Below are 20,363 nucleotides of genomic sequence, written 5' to 3'. Positions count from 1 at the left end.
ACTCACGTGGTATTCAGGTAAGGGGTAGATCTGCTGGGACCAGGCAAGGTTGGCACTCCACGTGGCTGGGAAAGAGAGAGAGCAAGAGAGCAAGAAAAGAGCAGCAAGAGCTAGAAACGAACAGAGAGAAAAAAGAGAGGAGAGAGAGTCTGGGCCTGGGCTAGCCCTTATGTAGGGTATGGGTGGGGAAGGTGTGGCCACATCAAATTCAGATGTGACCTCAGCGGATGCAGATGTGACCTCTTCCAGGTGTCCCAGTTGCCTAGGTAACGCAGGTACTGGGTGGGGACTTTGCTGCGAGGAGGGTGGAGTCTGCTGGCCATCCAGGAGCGGACCTTACATTCCAGACTTTTAATAATCATGAAATAGGGCGCGGATTCTCTCTGGCTACTTCCTGCTGACAAGGGGCGTCGACAATAGGGGTAAAAGGCTGGAATTTGGTCTCCTCCCAGAGAAGGCAGTGAGCAGCAGCTGTCCCTTGGTGGCGTGAGTCCTTAGATGAAATCTGGAGAAGTCTCATGAGCATTGAGGGGCTGGAAAAAAAATACTAGAGAGCAAATAAATGGCAAGAGGAAGGACTTGGGGCTGAAAATGTTGGTAGAAATGTCCCTAGTTACTTCTGACATCTGGCGACTAGGTAGAGAATTCAGGTGACAAAGGCAAGAATATAAATTCCTGTTCAGTTAATAGGTAGACAGGTATAGACATTGGATGGGCAGGCTTCTTACTTCTACTGACCTCCCGGCTCAGGTTAATTTTGAAAGGGCAGGCACAAAGTAGCTGATGTGACATCATCTCCTCTTACTCCTTTCCACGTTCCCTTGTTCCCTAGACTGGCTGAGTCTAGGTGCTCGTTGCTGGGATGGCTTGTCCCAGTTGGTATTCAAGATTTGAACTCAAGGCCTGGGCACTGTTCCTGAGCGCTTCCGCTCAAGGCTAGCACTGAACCACTTTGAGTTATAGTACCACTAGTATTCAAGGAGGTTTGAACTCAAGGCCTGGGCACTGTCCCTGAGCACTTCTGCTCAAGGCTAGCACTCTGCCACACTGAGTTATAGTACCACTTGCAGAGTTTAGCTGGGAGACGGAGTCTTAGGGATTTTTTAGCCCGAGCTGGCTTTGAACTGAAATCTTTGCCACAAAAGCCCTTTATTATTTTCAATTAAAGCAACAAGGAGATCAAGTAGAATAAGTAGAGCTTACCTGGTTCTTATCAAGAATTGCCAACAAATATTCTGAAATGACAAAACTCATTAGATGTGATGAAAATTTTAGCATAGATATGCCCAGTATTTTAGAACCATGTAGTCAGTAGTAGAATACACAACACAAAACAAAAAAGGCAAAACTCAAAACCTAAAATTTTGACAACATTTAGACATCTTTGCTAACAAAGCACATCAGATGGTTGGGCCTCAGTTACTAGGGCCTGTGAAAACAGCAACTTGTTAGCAAGGCACCTTAGAATAGATGGAGTAGTAAACTTAGTGGAAGGTTAAGGGTCAGATGGGGCCAAACCCTTAACCCACCACGTGGCCAAGATGGCGGATTCAAGATGGCGAATTTCTGAAAGAATGCAAAGAAAGCCTGAATAGATTAAGCCTACATTGGCTAGCCTTTGAGAGGGAACCTAGAGGGGGGTCCCTGGGACCCAGCCTGCGTCACACTCTTCAAGGCACAAGCCAAAAAGTTGTAGAAAAAAAGGGTAGAAAGTTGCCCATGAATGGCAGAGAGAGAGCAAAAAGCCTGAAATTAAACTTCTGACCATTTACCATTGCAGTAGCAAAAACTGTGCTTCTGAGAATGGCATAAAAATGAGGCTCTCTGGCTTTCCAGGGAGCGTGGGAGACATTTCAAAGGGGTTTCACGGCTCAGGCGTGATTCGTAGCACCCCATTAAATGAGTAGGAGAGTCAGTCTGGTGAGTGAAGGAGAGCTGACCAGGCAGAAGCGGCGTCCCGACTTCCCCCAGAGCCCTCTAGAGAGAAATGGCCAAGCCCCCAAAGCCAAGCGTCCTCGGATTCAGAGGTGACCGGCCTTTCAGCTAAAGGCCGTAGGAGCTCTCTGGCGTGGCGCCACGTCTGGACAGAGACTGAGCGACAGAGAGCCGTAGAGTAGTTTCACTCACCAGAGTAGAGAAGTGGTGTGGACGTGGATGTGAAGGCAGCAATGGTATCGATGCGTTGATTCCGCCGCAGAGACTGGTTCGCAAAAGGCCGTAAGAACTGCGGGTATTCCTCAGAGCAAAAAGGGAAGAACAAAAAAAAAAAAAAAAGAAAAACGAGGGAAAAAAAAAAAAACAGAGAAATCCCAGCTATCCTGACTTTAAGCCTTTATCCGAGTCACGGCACCATTTATGTTAGGTTTTTAAAAAGAGGAAGCCGAGTAAGAACAGCACCAGCACGCACGTGGTATTCAGATAAGGGGTAGGTTTATTTAGTAGACCTGCTTGGACCAGGCAAGGGTGGCACTCCACGTGGCTGGGAAAGGCCTGGGAATGAGAGAGAGCTGGGAAGAGAGGAAAGAGAGAGAAAAGAGCAGAGAGAGGGGTAAGAACAGTAGCACTCACGTGGTATTCAGGTAAGGGGTAGATCTGCTGGGACCAGGCAAGGTTGGCACTCCATGTGGCTGGGAAAGAGAGAGAGCAAGAGAGCAAGAAAAGAGCAGCAAGAGCTAGAAACGAACAGAGAGAAAAAAGAGAGGAGAGAGAGTCTGGGCCTGGGCTAGCCCTTATGTAGGGTATGGGTGGGGAAGGTGTGGCCACATCAAATTCAGATGTGACCTCAGCGGATGCAGATGTGACCTCTTCCAGGTGTCCCAGTTGCCTAGGTAACGCAGGTACTGGGTGGGGACTTTGCTGCGAGGAGGGTGGAGTCTGCTGGCCATCCAGGAGCGGACCTTACACATCCACTTCAGTTTTTTGGTAGTTAATTGAAGATAAGAATCTCACAGGGCTGGGAAGGTGGTTCAGTGGTAGAGTGCTTGCCTCGAATGCATGAGGCCCTCGGTTCGATTCCTCAGCACCACATACACAGAAAAAGCCGGAAGTGGCACTGTGGCTCAAGTGGTAGAGCGCTAGCCTTGAGGTGAAGAGCTGAGGTGACAGCGCCCAGGCCCAGGGTTCAGGTACCACAACCAAAAAAAAAAAAAAAGAATCTCACAAACTTTTTTGCCTGGGCTGGCTTGGAACCCTGATCCTTGGAGCTCAGCCTCCTGGGGTAGTTAGGAGTACAGACGAGAGCCTGAAATGCTTGGCCAGTTTGCCATTCTGCAGGTTTGTTGGGGAATATAGAGCACCCTCCAGGGACTTGACCTACTGGCCAGAGAACAAGTCTGACTTCCAAATTCTTCAGCTAGATTTGAGTCAAAAGCATGAATGGTTTTATGCCTACTTGTGTGGTGGTAGGGATCAAATCCAGGACTCTACCATTGCACTTTCAGTTACAAAGTCAAAGTCAGTAGTACAAAAGCTAGTGTAGCTGATGTATTAAATATGGAAAACATAATTGTTTTTTTCCTCTTCCTTCCTCCCTCTCCTTTCCTTCCTTCCTTCCTTCCCTTTCTCCTTCCCTCTCTCCTTTCCTTCCTTTCTACCTTTCTCCTTCCCTCCCTCCCTCTCTTCTATCTTTCTTCTTTCCCTCCTTCCCTCCCTCCTTCCCTTCTTTTCTTCCTTTCATTTTGTGGCACTGGAGTTTAAAATCAGGTCCTCTTGCTTCTTCAGCTTTTCCAGCTAGCATTTTACACTTGAGTCATGCTATTTGAGCCTTGATTTTTGCTGGTTTTGTTATTTTGTGTGTGTATGCCAGTCCTGGAGGTTGAACTAAGGGCCTGGGTGCTATCCCTGAGCTTTTTTTAAAAATGTTTTTTTATTGTAAAAATACTGTAGAGAGGAGTTACAGTTACATGAGTAAGGTAATGAGTCCATTTCCTATTGAGCATTGTTACCTCCTCCTTTGTTTTTCCCCTACCATCCCTGTCCCTGAGCTTTTGTGCTCAAGGTTAGCTTTCTTCCTCTTGAGCCACAGATCCATTTCTAGCTTTTTGGTGGTTAATTAGAGAGCAGTGTCTTATGGACTTTCCTGTCCAGGACGGCTTTGAACCTTGATCTTTCAGATCTCAGCTTCCTGAGTAATTAGGATTACAGGTGTGAGCCACCAATGCTTGGCTTTGCTGGTTATTTTGGAGATGGAATCTCAAACACTTCTGCCTAGGCTGGCTTCCCATCGTAATCCTTTGGATGCCAATCTTCTGAGTAGCTAGGCTACTCGTTTAAAACTGCAATATTTAATTGTGCAAAACCTAATGAGGGTAATATAGTAAATGTGAACACATAATTGCTTTTCTTTTGGTAAAGCTTTTACTCGCCAGTTCTAGAGACACATTGCCTATTTTATGGGTCATCTTAACCTGTTTATTTTTTTTGGCACTTTTGTGGTGGTATTGAGGTTTTAACTCATGACCCGGACACTGTCTCTTAGCATTTTCTCTTAAGGCTGGTTCTCTACCACCTAAGTCATAGCTCCACTTTCAGCTTTGTGGTGGTTAGAGATAAGAGTCTCAGGGACTTTCCTGCCTGGGATGGCTTTGAACCTTTCTCCTTATATCTCTGCCTCCTGAGTAGCTAAGATTACAAATGTGAGCCTTGGTGCTCATGCTCAGTTCAGTCTGCCTTTCTTCCTTTCTTCCTTTCTTCCTTCCTTCCTTCTTTTCTTTTTTCTTTTCTTTTCTTTTCTTTTTTTTTTTTTTTTTTTTTTTTTGCTGGTCCTGGCTTGGACTCTGGGCCTGGGTGCTATCCCTGAGTTAATTTTTTTTTTTTTTTTTGTCAGTCGTGGGGCTTGAACTCTGGGCCTGGGCGCTGTCCCTCAGCTCTTCAGCTCAAGGCCAGCGCTCTACCACTTGAGCTACAGTGCCACTTCTGGTTTTCTGGTGGTTTATTGGAGATAGGAGTCTCACAGTCTCTCCTGCCCGGGCTGGCTTTGAACCACGATCCTCAGATCTCAGCCTCCTGAGTAGCTAGGATTACAGGCGTGAGCCACCAGCGCCCGGCTATCCCTGAGTTTCTTTTACGTCAAGGCTAGCACTCTACCACTTGAACCACAGCACCACTTCCTGCTTTTTCTGAGTAGTTTATTGGAGAAAAGAGTCTCATAGACTTTCCTACCCAGACTCACTTTAAACTGAGAACCTCAGATCTCAGTCTCCTGAGTAGCTAGGATTACATGCGTGAGCCACCAGCGTTCTAGTCAATCTACCTTTAGAAGTGCAGAAAATTAATAGAGAATCAAAACTAATCCTTATCTGTGCCCTGTGTGTTTTCCTCATTCCTGTTCTCTTTTTTCCTATGGAGAATAGTGGGTAAAAGAGAAGAACCAAGAAATAGGCTTGATTTCTTCATCAATGGAGGAGTTTGTAGCAATAACACAAAATTCACCCCAGATATTTGAAATGGTAGCCAATACTCTTTCCAAACCATTTTTTTTAAACAATTGTTATTATAAAGGTGATGTACAAAGGGGTTACAATTAGATAAGTCAGGTAAAGAGTACATTGTTGTTGTTGTTGGTCATGGGGCCTGAACTCTGGGCCTGGGCGCTGTCCCTCAGCTCTACAGCTCAAGGCCAGCGCTCAACCTCTGAGCTACCTTCCCAGCCCCAAGAGTACATTTTTTTTGGATAGTGTTACCTTCCCTTCCTCTCTCCTAGTTTTTCCCTCCCATCCCCATTCACAAGTTGTATAGTTTATTTTCAATTCAGTGTCCAGTGAATACTGGTGCTGCTTTTGTTCGCCCTTTATCACACTATTTCTATGCCTCCTTGCCTCCCCTTATACTCCTAAAGACATATAAATGAAAACACTGCCGGGTGTGGGTGGCTCACGCCTGTATATCTGAGAATCTTGGTTTAAAGCCAGACCAGGCAGAAAAGTCCCCATGAGACTGTTATCTCCCATTAACTACTCAAAAACTGGAAGTGGAGCTGTGGCTCAAGTGACAGAGCGCTTGCAAGTGACAGAGCGCTTGCCTTGAGCTGAAGAGCTCAGGGATAGCGCCCAGGCCCAGTGCCCAGGCCAGAGTTCAAGCCCCATGACCAAAAAAAAAAAAAGTATCCTCTTTTGGTCTCACTGTGTGTGAATGCCTAGAGAACTGTATAATTTATTTATTTTATTTTATTTTATTTTATTTTTTGGGGATCTGGTCGTGGGGCCTGAACTCTGGGCCTGGGTGCTGTCGCTCAGCTCTTCAGCTCAAGGCTAGCGCTCTACCACTTGAGCCACAGTGCCACTTCCGGCTTTTTTCTTTTTGTTTATGTGGTGCTGAGGAATTGAACCCAGGGCCTCAGGCATGCAAAGCAAGCACTCTACCACTGAGCAACCTTCCCAGCCCAGAGAACTGTATAATTTATTCTCAGTATTTTATATCTAGCTTTAGCAAATGAGTGAAAGCATGCGCCCTTTGTCCCTCTGAACTTGGCTTACCTCACTTACAGCACAATCTTTTAAGGAATTTTTCTCGCAGCCATATCAGGAGATAAAGAAGAAATTGCTTTTACAGTTCTGTAACTCTTTGAAATTGATGTCTTTCATTACTTCTCTATGAGAAAGTTAGACAAGAATATCTTTTTTTCATCCTTTAGCAATTGTTAAAAAAAAGGCGTGAAGTGGGAATAAAGGAGGCTGTTAGCTGCCTCAAATTACTGAATTATTTCAGCTGGTTATGACTGTGATGCACGCTCTGTCCTTTGGGAGGCCTGGTGGGCTTGGTGAACACCTATGACTGTTGTCAGACACAGCAAATTTGTAGAGTCCAAGAAGACTATCCAAATTGTGTGTGGATAAGAGGACCAAAACTCAGCCAAAAGGCTGGGAAGGTGGCTTAATGGTAGAGTGCTTGCCTAGCATGCATGAAGCTCTGGGTTCGATTCCTCAGTACCACATAAACAGAAAAAGCGAGAAGTGGAGCTGTGGCTCAAGTGGTAGAGTGCTAGCCTTGAGCAAAAGCAGCTCAGGGACAGTGCCCAGGCCCCGAGTTCAAGCCCCAGGCCAATCTCTCTCTCTCTCTCTCTCTCTCTCTCTCTCTCTCTCTCTCTCTCTCTCACACACACACACACACACACACACACACACACACACACACACACACACCAAAAAACAAAAAAATAGAAAAGTTGGTCTGATTCAGTCAGGACAAGAGAACCAGAGATAAATTTCAGAAACAGATGGGTGCTGATGAGGCATCTGAGGTGAGGAACAGTGAGTAAGAACAAAGGGAGGGAGAGGGAACTGGAGCGTGCTCCCCAGGGAGGTCTAGGTAGAGATCTGACAAAGGGCATCATGCTCACCTTTGTCAGGAAAGACTTCCGTTCATTTTCTGTAGCTGAAGCAGACCATCTTTGGCTGGGTATTTCTAAAGAAAAGAAGTGTATTTAGCCTGACGTTTGGAGGCAGAGCATAGCATCAGTACCTCACTTGATTCTGGCAAGGGCCTGTGGGGGTTGACTTCACAATGTGAGGAGTGTGACAGTGGCAACTAATGAGGGTAGAAGAGTCACTGAGCTGCTTTCTATTCATCGCTTCTCTGGGGAACTCATCCAGGGACCTGCACTAGTCCCTTCTAAGGGTGGTAGGCTCCTGATTCCATTGCCTTGCCCTGTGCCACATCTCTTCCAGGTTCCAGTACTTCCTCACCTAACCCCTAGATGCCACGCCTCCAACACTTGAGCCACTGGGGGACACATTCAAACGGCATCCAAACCATAGAAGCTACCATGTTCACAGGTTTATTAATTATACAGCCTGTTTGGGCCGTCATTACATAGGCATTTACTACTTTAAAACTCATTGAACAAACACCTACAATGTTAGCTTTCTGTTACCGTAACAGAATAGTATCTGGTGTTATCAAATTAAAAGGAGGAAAGATTTTGTTTTGCTTTTTGTCTCAAGACTTTGGTCCAAGTTGTTTCACTGCTTTTGGGCCAGTGGCAAGGCAGAGAGCATGGAAAGGGCAAAGCTGCTTACCTCCTGGGTCAGGATGTGAGAGAAGAGAGTCTGGTGTTTTAATTCCTTTTGAGGCATGCCTGCAACTATATAAAACCTCTCACAAGGCTCCACCTCCTAAAGTTTCTACCACCTCTCAACAGTGCCATGCTGGAGACCAAATCTGAGCACACAGACCTCTGGGAGACACTCCAGATCGGAAGTATAGCACAATCTGCTTTTGTTGTTGTTGTTGGTTGTGGGGCTTGAACTTTGGGCCTGGGCGCTGTTCCTCAGCTCTTCCCCTCAAGGCTAGTGCGCTACCACTTTTGCCACAGCACCACTTACAGTTTTCTGGTGGTTTATTGGAGATAAGAGTATCCTGGGCTTTCCTGCCTGGGCTGGCTTTGATTGTGGTTCAACGCCAACTTGGGCACAAAAGTCTGTGAGACTCTTATCTCCAATAAACCATCAAAAAGCCAAAAGGATTGTGGGTCAAGTGGTGGAGTGCCAGCCTTCAGTAAAAAAAGTTTAGGGAGAATCCCCAGATCCTGAGTTCAAGCCTTAGTACTGGCACATGTGCGCGCGCACACACACACAATCTTTAAGGTGAAAAGTTGGTAAAATATGAAAAGGCATGTGTTTATGGAGCTAATAATGAGGATAATGAGCATGGATAATGTTGGGGGACTTCTTTTAGTCAAGGACATAAATTTGTGGACATTCATGTATCATTTTAGGATTTAATCATATGATTTTTTTTTTTTTGGGTCCAGTCATGGGGCCTGAACTCTGGGCCTGGGTGCTGTCCCTCAGCATTTTGGTTCAAGGCTAGCGCTCTACCACTTGAGCCACAGCGCCACTTCCGGCTTTTTTTCTTTTTGCTTATGTGGTGCTGAGGAATCAAACCCAGGGCTTCATGCATGCAAGGCAAGCACTCTACCACTGAGCCACCTTCCCAGCCCCTTAATCCTATGATTGTATAGAAATGTAGCTCAGCACTTTTCAAAGGCAACATAAGAGTATGATTTAGAAAAAAATGTCTTGAGGCACAGGCTTCTTTGGGTGAAGGCATCTTCAGTCATACTCTGCTCATAAGACTTAATCAGGATTCTCACCTATCCCTGCTCCTATTCCTATTTTAAAAAAATATTTTAATAGCCGGGCGCTGGTGGCTCACGCCTGTAATCCTAGCTACTCAGGAGGCTGAGATCTGAGGATCGCGGTTCAAAGCCAGCCCGGGCAAGAAAGACGGTGAGACTCCTATCTCCAATAAACCACCAGAAAACCGGAAGTGGCGCTGTAGCTCAAGTGGTAGAGCGCTGGCCTTGAGCTGAAGAGCTGAGGGACAGCGCCCAGGCCCAGAGTTCAAGCCCCACGACTGACAAAAAAATAAAAATAAATAATATATATTTTAATTTTAGCTGGAGGACATTCATAACCAGATAATAAAATAGCAGGAATACTGTTTCAAAATCCTCAACATTACAAGGTAGATGTTTATGAAGTCATTGGTAGAGTGCTTACTAAGGCTGAGGCTCTAGGTTCCTTTCCAGGAGCACAAACAAAACCAAACATAATAAAAATTAATGCAAATGTTGCAGAACATAGGTGGCACATCTATGCCTTTTCTTTTTTTCTTTTTCTTTTTTGTTGATCGTGGTGCCTGAACTCTGGGTCTGGGCACTGTCCCTCAGCTCTTCAGCTCAAGGCTAGCGCTCTACCACTTGAGCCACAGCGCCACTTCAGGATTTTTCTGCTTATGTGGTGCTGAGGAATGGAACCCAGGGCCTCATGCATGCAAGGCAAGCGCTCTACCACTGAGCTACCTTCCCAGCTCCCATCTATGCCTTTTCACTATACAGTTCTTTTAAATTTTATATGTCTATATTTTCATCATTAAATATTTGAAAAAAATACAGCAAAACCCTTCAAACCTACTTTAGGGTCTGGTATGAGTCTCAGAGAAATGAAAACAAATGTGGAGGTTATTCACTTTCAGAAACCATCTACAAGCCTACCATTCTGTACTCAGTTGTTTGAAGAAGGGTGCCAGCCCCTCCACACTTGGGAACCACAGGGTTCCGGTGTCCTGGTTTCCAACTAAACAAATCAGATGACCTGGGGATAGCTGCCTTGACCTCTGAAATGAGGGGTCGTCAACTACATGAGAATGCCACCTAACAGGGCATTTGGAGGATGCCATAGTGCCCACTCCAGTGATAGTTGACACATATGTAGTCCTTCCCATTCTACACTCCTGATAGACTTCAGTCTTGGGGACTGGAACGTGGGGATGAATGCTGGCCTTACCACAATACCTAATAAAATAAAACTAACGCTTCTTCAGTATGCCAATGAAGATTTTGCTATGTTCCTTTCCTTACAAGCCTGCCACCTGAACTCTCTAGTTTTCTATAGAATTTGACTTTATGCAGATTGTCTTCTTGTAGTTAACAGAACAATTCTCTGATACTGAAGCTGATGTTATTGACATTCATATTCACACCTATCAACCAGTTTTCACTAATTCTAATGTACAGTATCAAGTTTTCAGAAGACAATTTCCCTGAAATATACACACAGGAAAATGTTTCATTAGTTATTTGCCTTTCAGAATGAATTTTAAAATGAATTTTACCTGTGAAAGACTGGAATATTTTTGCAGTGCAGCTGTAAAAGTGTTTTAGAAAACCCCTTTCAGTTTTTGTTATTTTCAAGGAACTACTCATAATGGTAAGAATCACAAGTAGACTCCAACTCTCTAAGCTCAAACAGCTCAGGGGAAGACCACCCAGTGTCTTGAAAAACAGTTTTAGGTTATCAGAAGCTGCCATTTATTCACGTCCTCTGTTCTCACTGTGAAATGACAAGCTTAAACAAGTACCCTAAGTAGCTTCCAAGCTCTAAGTTTCTGTGATCAGTGATTGAACAAAGAACAACGGATCAGCTATCCAAGCAAGCAAACTGAAGTATGTTTCCTGTTGGCACATTTTTAGAGCCTAGAGGTTTAGTGAACTAAACAGGCGAAGAATCAACTTATTCAAAAGAAGTCTCACACACAAAACAAAGAATAGCTATTTTCTGCCACTATCTGAACATGACATAAAAGAAAATATAAAGAGGGTTTAAGTCTAGGGGTGTGGCTAAGGTGGAATAATGCCAGTTCCTCCATTAAAAAAAAAAAAGAGTGGGGCTGGGAAGGTGGCTCAGTGGTAGAGCGCTTGCCTTGCAAGCCAGAGGCCCTGGGTTCGATTCCTCAGCACCACATAAGCAAAAAGAAAAAATCCGGAAGTGGCACTGTGGCTCAAGTGGTAGAGCGCTAGCCTTGAGCTGAAGAGCTGAGGGACAGCACCCAGGCCCAGAGTTCAGGCCCCACGACTGGACCCAAAAAAAAAAAAAAAGGGTCTGAGTCTTTAATATTTATGTTCAGCACACAGACTTCCTATTCCTAGAATTGAAATGTGTCCACATAATTACAAATAAAATCATATGTCGTTTCTTATTATACCACTAAAAACATAAACATTTGTAAAATATGAAAATGCTTTAATAGTAAAATGGTCTGTTTATATATGTACTTTGCTTGAATTTGTAGACTCTTCTATTTGAAGATGAGAAACAAGTGAAATGTGGATACTGGGTCTAACTGGCACCATCTTGGCATCTTGGTGGATGACAGGGACTTTCTGAAAACTCTTAGAGGTAAAAATCCTACCCTCACCTCTGGGTGATAGGTGCTCCTGAATTCCTAGCAGCAGGGGAAGGGACTTGAACAATAGGTTCCTGGACCTGCCAGACCTATAGCATGAACTAAGGAGAATCTTTGAACTCTGGAGCGCCCTGTAAGCCTGCCCCTGACTGTAAGGGTTGGTGAAAGAACACCTCCACAAGGTGCAGGCAGAACAGAGTTTATTAGAAGCAAACAGCCGGCCTGCACCAGATTTATGTGTGCAGAGCAGGAACTAATGACACAGAGAGATTATATAGGGGAAGGGGAGGAGGAGGAGTGACCTCAGAACCTGGGGGGACAGCCTGCTCCGGGGACCTGGGCTCCAGGTGCTGTTTGGGGACTTCTAGGGAGGGCCACACGCAGTCTTGCATGGAGAGAAAGGGGAAAGGGTCTATGTGCAATTTCACATGGAAGGAAAACAAAGGGAAGGGGCCATTTTCCTCAGGCAGACCTAACATTGACTGTGACCCTATTTAGGCCCCCACCCCTGCTGCCATTGTACCTCCTGTCCCTGGCTCTCCTCAGGCCACTCCTTTAGAGTTGACCTGGTTTGGGGGGGATTGTTTTTCTGCTCTTTCTTTACTGCCCTTGTGGCTCAGCTTCCTAACAGTATTAAGTGTATTTGAGGCTGCAAGCTTTTTGGGGACTTGTGTCCACTGGCAGTGACTAGCTTTCAAATAAAGACTCCCCATTCAGCCTCTCAAAATGTGGCTTCTCTGTATCTGGTGATCAAATTTCCATATAACAGAAGAACTGCTGCAAGTCAACTATTTGTAGTCTTAGTTTGACATTTAGGCAAGTCAATGTAAGAACAAAAAAGTGCAGGTCTGTAACCTCAGCGTTTAGGAGAGAGAGGCAAAAGGATGATGAGCTCAAGTCCAGCCTGGGACACAGGGAATACCCGGGCTGCATTACATAGCCAGACCCCGTAGCACACTGACAGTGTCAGGGATATTGCTATTTCTGTAATTTTAAGGAGCCATTAGGACAACTCCAATGAAATATCTGCTGAAAATGGCCAAGACCTACTTTAATCTTCCTGGTAGTCAGGGATGGATAGATACACGGTGGCCTTTCTGCCCTAGAACCCTAAACCTGTGGGAAAGGCCGCCTCCTCCTGCAGGTCAAAACAGGGGACATGTGTGCTCCAAGTTCCTGCTCACCGTAAAAATTTCTCTGGTTCTGCTACTGGAACAGGGACTTAGCAGCTGCTTTTGCTGAGAAACACACAAACCCCTAACAGCGGCCTCGACTGTGTCTGCCGCCTTTGCCCACTCCTCTCCTGCGCGGTCCACTGGCGGCCACTCGGGAAGTGTGCGGGGACGACGACGACGACGACACGGCCACCGCAGCGCGCCGGTGCCCGGTGCCCGGGACTGTGGCTGAACCGGGGCCTCTTCCCGCTCCCACGGCCTCCGGCCACGAGCATCTTCGGGGAGAAGGGCCGGCGGCTGGAAGAGTTCCCCCCGGTGCCGGCCCGTTCCGCCTCCGTTCTCCCCGCTCCAACACGCGCTTTCTGCCGGCACACCGGACAAGGGGCTCCGTCCGACCCGCACCCAGCGGCCTGGCCAGGGACCCGGAACCCAGCCCCGGGCTCGCCGGCCGGGAGAGTGGGTGTGGAGATGGCGCTAGGGTCCGGGGAGAGCTCTCCACGTGCGACTCCGCCCCGGCGCGGCCGCGCGGGGAAGAGCCCGCCCCGCCGGGTGGGGGTCCGGCAGCCGCTGCCCGGAGCCTGGTGACGGCCGGCGCCCGCCACCCCCGCCCCGGTCTAACCGTGGACCCGCGGACAGCTGCGGGGCTCGAGAGCCGAGGAGCAAGGGCGCGACGGCCGCCCCAGCGCTTCCGGGGACGGCCGACGTGTGGCCCCGCAGGGAGCCGGCCGCGGGGCCGGGGTGCGGAGCAGCTCCGGCACGGCTCCGGGGCCCGGGGCGCACCTGCGGGGAGTGGCGCCCGGACCGCAGTTCCAGGCCGAGGGGCCGGCGGCGGCGGCCGCAAGCTGGCGCTTGGCGCGAACCGCCAGGGGGATCCGGACGCGCTCGCGCGCCGAGCCCGAGTGGGGTCCGGAGCGGGGCGTCCGGGCCGTGACTCAACAAAGAGCGCCGGGCCGCGGGCGTGCGGCCCCGCGGCGCGGAGGGACTGTAGTCGGGGTCCGGCGAGGGGTCGCGGCGGGCACACCTCGCCTCTGATTGGCGGAGCCGGCCAGACTTTTCTTTATGGCGTCACCGGGCACCCGCCTGTGGGAGAGCCCCGGCTCCGTGACGTCACGCCCCGCCGGCCAATGAACGGCTCCGGTCTGCAGCCCCGAGGAGGGTTGTGGGCCCTCCCGCCCTCTTTTTTTCTCCCCCTTTTTGTGAATGAAGCTCCACGGCACGGCCCTCCTGGGGTCCCCGGGAGTCGCGGCCCGCGCTGCTCCGCTAGCTCCGCCGCAGCCTGCGCGGCCGCGGTGGGCGCGCACGCTTGCCCGGGGCGGCCGCCACCGCGGGCCGCAGAGCCGTCGCCTCGGCTTCCCGAGCCGGCCGCGGGCTCCAGGGGGCGGGCTGGGGGCGCCGGCGGCGGCGCGAGGCGCCGTAGCGGGAGCCGCGGCGCGGGTCCGCGGCCGCCGGGGCAGAGCGCGCGGCGGGCGCCGGGGGCCGGGCCCCGCCTCCGGCCCGTGCGCGGCCGCCTCCCTCCGGCTCGGCCGTCCCCGCGGCGCCGCCGCTCCGCGCCCGCCGCCCCGGGCGCTCGGCGGGCGCGCGGGGCGCGCGGGGCCATGGTCGTGGCCCCCTGACGGGCCGCGGCCGCCTCCATGAAGCGGAAGAACGAGCGGCGGCAGAACTGGGCCGCCGCGCCCCCCTGCTCGCGGCGCTCCTCGTCCACCGCGCCCGGCGTGAAGAAGAGCCGCAGCTCCACGTCGCAGGAGCTGTCCCGCCTGGACCCGCAGGACAACCTGTACCTGGACATCACCGGTGAGCGCGCGGCCCGCGCCCCGGCCCCGGCCCCGGCCCCGGCCCCGGCCCGAGCCGGCCCTCCCTTCGCCCCTCCCCGGCCCGGCGCGCGGGCTCCCCGACGGCCCGCAGACCCGCGGCGTCAGGGGCGCCGGGGCCCGGCCGCCCCTCCGCGACTCCCCGACGGCGCCGGGCCTCGGATGGACCCCGCCTGCGGGGCCGGAGCCCCCAGTTCGGGCCTCGCCGCCCGACCCCGCTGTGGGCGCTCGGGGGAGCCCTCGCCCGCCGCCCTCCCGAGGCGCCGCCCTGGGTGGCCCTGGACCCCGCCGGCGCGGGGCGCCCGGGCTGCCCCGGTGCTGGGCGGGAGCAGCGGGCCCGGCGGTGCCCGCCCCGCGGCCGCGGTGAGCGCGGCGGGTGAGGGCCGGGGCGGGCGGCGGGCGCGTCCTTCAGTGGATGGAACCTTCGAGGTTGGCGCCGGGAAGCCGAGTCCGCTTCAGCCCGGGTGCAGGTGGGGGCGCGGCTTCCGCAGCTGGGCGTGGAGGAGGAAGAGCGTCTCGGTGCCCTCCGTGCCCTCCGTGCCCTCCGTGGCCGCGGGTCCCGTCCGTGCCCTCCGTGGCCGCGGGTCCCGTCCGTGCCCTCCGTGCCCTCCGTGTCCTCCGTGCCCTCCGTGCCCTCCGTGCCCTCCGTGTCCTCCGTGCCCTCCGTGTCCTCCGTGGCCGCGGGTCCCGTCCGTGCCCTCCGTGCCCTCCGTGTCCTCCGTGCCCTCCGTGTCCTCCGTGGCCGCGGGTCCCGTCCGTGCCCTCCGTGCCCTCCGTGTCCTCCGTGTCCTCCGTGCCCTCCGTGGCCGCGGGTCCTGTCCGTGCCCTCCGTGTCCTCCGTGTCCTCCGTGCCCTCCGTGCCCACTGTGGCCTCCGTGCCCACCGTGTCATCCGTGGCCTCCGTGCCCTCCGTGGCCGCGGGTCCCGTCCGTGGCCTCCGTGGCCTCCGTGGCCGCGGGTCCCGTCCGTGCCCTCCGTGGCCGCGGGTCCCGTCCGTGCCCTCCGTGGCCGCGGGTCCCGTCCGTGCCCTCCGTGGCCGCGGGCGCCCTCCGTGCCCCGCAGCGTGGGTCGCGCCGCAGGGGCATCGCCGGGACCCCAGGTCTGCGGAGCAGCTCTGTGAACCCCGTGACCTTTCAAGGGCGCCCAGTCTGCGGGGTTTGACTTGGGGCAGAGGAGCCTGCGGGGCCCCGCACGCCCTCCCGAGCCCACGCGCGTCACCAATGTCTCCTGAACAGACAGATGCCCGCACACGCGCGCACACGCACGCACACACACATGCACACACATGCACACCCGCACAAGCATACACACCTGCACACGCACACACAACTTCACACATGCACACCCGCACACACACGCACACCCGCACAAGCATACACACCTGCACACGCACGCACAACTTCACACATGCACACCCACACAAGCACGCACATCTGCACACATGCACACACAGCACACCTTCACACACATGCACACCCGTACACATGCACACGCACGAATGCACACCCGCACAAGCACGCACATCTGCACACATGCACACGCACGCACACCTTCACACACATGCATACCCGCACAAACACGCACACCTGTACACCTGCACATATGCACACACATGCACACATGCACACCCGCACAAACATGCACACTTGCACACACCTGCACACCCACACAAGCACGCACACCTGCACACACCTGCACCCGCGCACCCACTCGCACACCCGCACACATGCACACGCACGCACACATGCACACACCTGCACAAGCACGCACACCCGAGTCTGCTCGCTGACAGTGCTCTGCACTTGGAGTTCGCACCGCACTGTCTAGTAGTCGTCCACACGAAACCTGGTTGTCTGCAGAGCCGGCCCGCTGAGGCTGGCCTCCACCCTGAGCCTCGCCTCCATCCTACCTCGAGCCCCACCTGGCTCTGAGATGGGCCTGGGACATCCTTTCGGGTGCTGCGCGGTTCGAGCGGGGCTCAGGGGCTGTCCCTGAGCCTTGGGCGTAAGGCTAGCACTTATCATTGGAGTCACAGCTCCAGGCTTTTTTCCCCTCGTGATTAACTGGAGGTAATAATTTTACAGACTTTCCTGCTGGGGCTGGCTTCCAACCTCAGTCCTCCTTCCCAGCCTCATGGGCAGCTGGCATGACAGGTGTGAGCCACCAGTACCAGCTTCCTTTGCTTTGAATGACTGTCTAGGCCAAAGAATATCAGGGTTTCTGTTGATGAAAGTTCCGGTTGTTTTCAGTCAAAAAGAGTTTGCATTTTCATGTGGCTGGGGATGGAACTATGGGGCTGGGACATGCCAGGCATGCAGACACATGCTACAGTGAGCTATACATTTAGCAAAAAGGGTTTTGATGCCAGTGAAGTAAGGCTCCATCCTGGGTATAAATGTGGGTAAGCCTTCTTGGGCATGGTCACATGACTCAGCTTTAGAAAATACCAACAGGGCTGGGAAGGTGGCTCAGTGGTAGAGCGCTTGCCTTACATGTGTGAGGCCCTGGGTTTGATTCCTCAGCACCATATAAGCAAAAAGAAAAAAGCCAGAAGTGGCGCTGTGGCTCAAGTGGTAAAGCGCTAGCCTTGAGCTGAAGAGCTGAGGGACAGCGCCCAGGCTCAGAGTTCAGGCCCCATGAACGGACCCAAAAAAAAAAAAAAAAAGAAAATACCAACAAGCAGAATACTGAGGAGGGCTAGAGCATTTTATCAAGTCAGAATACTAGATTACAAGATAGATTACAGGCCACAGACCAAGTTCATGTCTCTGTCAGATTTTATTTCCTGAGGAAGGAACAAGGGTTAAGGTCAGCTTTCCCTGGGATTTCTCCAGTCATAATAGTGTTGGTGTCCTAGAAAAATGACAGTAAAGTAGTCTGTTTCAGTGTGGCATACGTGATACATTAAGGTTTGGGTTGCTTTCTGATCATTACGTTTGTGTGTGTGTAGGGGGGAGGCTTTTGAAGCCTCTGCTCAGCAAATGGCAGTTGATCTTTGGTTTCTGACTGATTTTTCTCAGTCCTTTTTTTTTTTTTTTTTCCTGCTTTGGGCCTGGGTTCTATCCCTGGGTTCCTTTTTGCTTAAGGTTAGCACTGTACCACGTGAGCCACAGTACTACTTTCTGCTTTTCCTGTGATGAATTGGAGATAAGAGTCTCATGGACTTTCCTGCCCTGGCTGGCTTTGAACCAGAATCCTCAGATTTCAGTCTTCTGAGGAGTTGGGATTGCATGAGCCACCACCGCCCGGCTCCTTGTTTTTCCTTAATTTAAAAAACACCACAGGATTGTTAAAAAAAAAAAAAAGCCAAACATTACCAAAAGAGAAATAAATATCTTCTCTGGTCGTTTTTTTCACCCTTCAGTTTTTTGTGCACATTCAGGTTTCTAGAAATTGTACTCTACCTGCAGGGGCTGTTTGCTTTTATATGCTTGGCCGAATCATAATTTATTTACAGGTAATAAATAAGTAGAGATTTGGGAATTTGCTAGACTATATTAGAGATAGCTGCAGTGATATTGGTAGATGTCTACCTCTGTTAATGTTGACTGTATTTGTGGAGTAAACTTCTAGGAGTGAAAATGCTAGGCCAAACTATATATAAATGTATCTACTCATCAATGGATGACAGGGCTGCTGTGAATACCTGGGAATGTCCATGGTTGCATGGGCATGCTTTCACTTCTTTTGGATACATACCTAGGAGTAGAATTTCAAGGTCACACAGTAACTTCATGTTGGATATTTTGAGTAACGGCAGCATATTCAATTTGTAATAGAATTTCTGGGGATACCAGGAGATTTCATGTGTTTGCATTTAATTAGGATGCTTAATCTTTGGTTTTCTTTTTTCATTCTTCCATCACTACTTTTTCGGGTCTAGTTAGACACACCACTATCTTGGCCATTTCCATAGTCTCTTTCTCTTTCTTACTATGAACAGACTGAAGGGTTTAATTCCCACCCTCATCCATCTCCCGTTCTTGAGGCCATTCACTTAGTCCTCAGTGTATCATGGAAAGGAAAGATTGCAGGCAATGTAGACTATATGTTAGTGCTACAGAGATGCTGCGTTAAAGGTGTTGGAATGAACTGTTACTGGTCAGAAGCTGAGAGAAAAGAGGAAATGAGGAGGGTTTCAGTTGGATTTGGAAGTGAATTCGTTCTTAGTTATTAGACATACCAAGAGGACACAAGTATGCATTTGATTTTTGTATGAATTTCCTTCATTCCAGAGAACTGAATTTTCTTTAATTTTCCCATCTCTTCAGTAGGGCCCTGCATCAAATGACAGTGCATTTTCTTTCCTCTTTATTAGTAAAAGCATTTTAAACATTCTGACATTATTTCATAATCTCTGTGCTTGGTCATTTATATGATTTAATAGTTGGTGCAGACCTTTGACTTATTTTTATTTAAAAAACATCTGATTAGAGCAGGTGCCAGTAGCCCATGCCTGTAATCCTAGCTACTGAGTAGGCTGAAATCTGAGGATTGTGGTTTGAAGCCAGACTGGGTAGAAAAGTCTGAGAATTTTGTTGTTGTTGTCAGTCCTGGGGCTTGAACTCTGGGCCTGGGTGCTGTCCCTCAGCTCTTCAGCTCAAGATAAGCGCTCTGCCACTTGAGCCACTGCACCACTTCTGGCTTTCTGAGTGGTTTATAGGTGATAAGTCTCATGGACTTTTCCTGCCCAGGCTGGCTTTGAACTGTGATCCTCAGATCTCAGCCTTCTGAGTAGCTAGGATCAAAGGCATGAGCCACCAGTGCCCGGCCAGTGAGACTCTTATCTCCAGTAAACTACTCAGAAAAAGCCAGAGGTGGCACTGTGGCTCAAAGTGGTAGAACTCTGGCCTTGAACACAGAGAGGTTCAGGAACGGTGCCCAGGTTCTGAGCTTAAGGCCCAAGACTGGCAAAAAACAATTCTGATTAGTAAAGAAAATTAGTAATGACTGTCAGATCAGCAAAAAGGTCCTTTTTTTTTTTTTTTTTTTTGGTGGGTCATGGGGCTTGAACTCTGGGCCTGAGCTCTTCAGCTCAAGGCGAGCGCTCTACCAGTTGAGCCACAGTGCCACTTCTGGTTTTCTGGTGGTTTATTGGAGAGAAGAGTTTCACAGACTTTTGTGCCGGGGCTGGCTTTGAACCGTGATTCTCTGATCTCAACCTTCTGAGTACCTAGGATTACAGGCATTTGTCTTAAATTTGTCCTGGGGCTTGAACTCAGGGTCTGGGTACTGTCCTTGAGCTTCTTTGCTCAAGGACAGCATTGAGCCACTGAGCCACTTCTGGCTTTCTCTTTTTCTGTTTTTCTGAGGAATCCAACCCAGGGCTTCATTCATGCTAGGCAAGCACTCCATCACTAAACCACATTCTCAGCCCTTAAATTTGTTCACTTTTTTTTTTTTTTTGGTTGGTTGTTGTGGATTGAACTCTGGGCCTGGACGCTGTCCCTCAGCTCTTCAGCTCAAGGCTAGTGCTCTGCTACTTGAGCCACAGTGGCACTTCCTGCTTTTTTCTGCTTATATGGTGCTGAGGAATTGAACCCTTATGCATGCGAGGCAAGCACTCTACCACTGAGCCACCTTCCCAGCCCCTAAATTTGTTTACTTTTAAAAGGTTTACTGCGTCAGGTGTTGGTGACTCACGCCTGTAATCCTACTCAGGAGGCTGAGATCTGAGGATCATGGTTCAAAGCCA

General features: G+C 50.3%; 2 protein-coding genes across 8 annotated transcripts in view; both read left to right on the top strand.

Annotated features, from left to right (window-relative positions):
- The window catches only part of Prxl2c (peroxiredoxin like 2C), a 45,622-nt gene extending 33,210 nt beyond the window's left edge, over positions 1-12,412 (top strand). Inside the window, exon 6 of the mRNA XM_070035843.1 lies at positions 11,572-12,412. Within this exon, the coding sequence (XP_069891944.1) occupies positions 11,572-11,585 (14 nt within the window). The 3' untranslated portion in view covers positions 11,586-12,412. The remainder of the gene's footprint in view (positions 1-11,571) is intronic.
- Positions 12,413-14,479: 2,067 nt separating this feature from the next.
- Cdc14b (cell division cycle 14B) overlaps positions 14,480-20,363 on the top strand; it is a 96,815-nt gene continuing 90,931 nt past the window's right edge. For all 7 annotated transcript variants that reach the window (XM_070035833.1, XM_070035838.1, XM_070035832.1 and 4 more), the window contains exon 1: positions 14,480-14,651. In XM_070035833.1, coding sequence (XP_069891934.1) covers positions 14,492-14,651 — 160 coding nt within the window. In that variant the 5' untranslated portion in view covers positions 14,480-14,491. The remainder of the gene's footprint in view (positions 14,652-20,363) is intronic.

The sequence above is a fragment of the Dipodomys merriami genome, unplaced genomic scaffold (genome assembly GCF_024711535.1).
Source record: "Dipodomys merriami isolate MVZ:Mamm:240054 unplaced genomic scaffold, mDipMer1.0.p SCAF_26, whole genome shotgun sequence".
Classification (NCBI taxonomy): Eukaryota; Metazoa; Chordata; class Mammalia; order Rodentia; family Heteromyidae; genus Dipodomys; species Dipodomys merriami.
The sequence above is the reverse complement of the archived record's forward strand: the minus strand, read 5'-3'. Positions and strand labels throughout refer to the sequence as shown.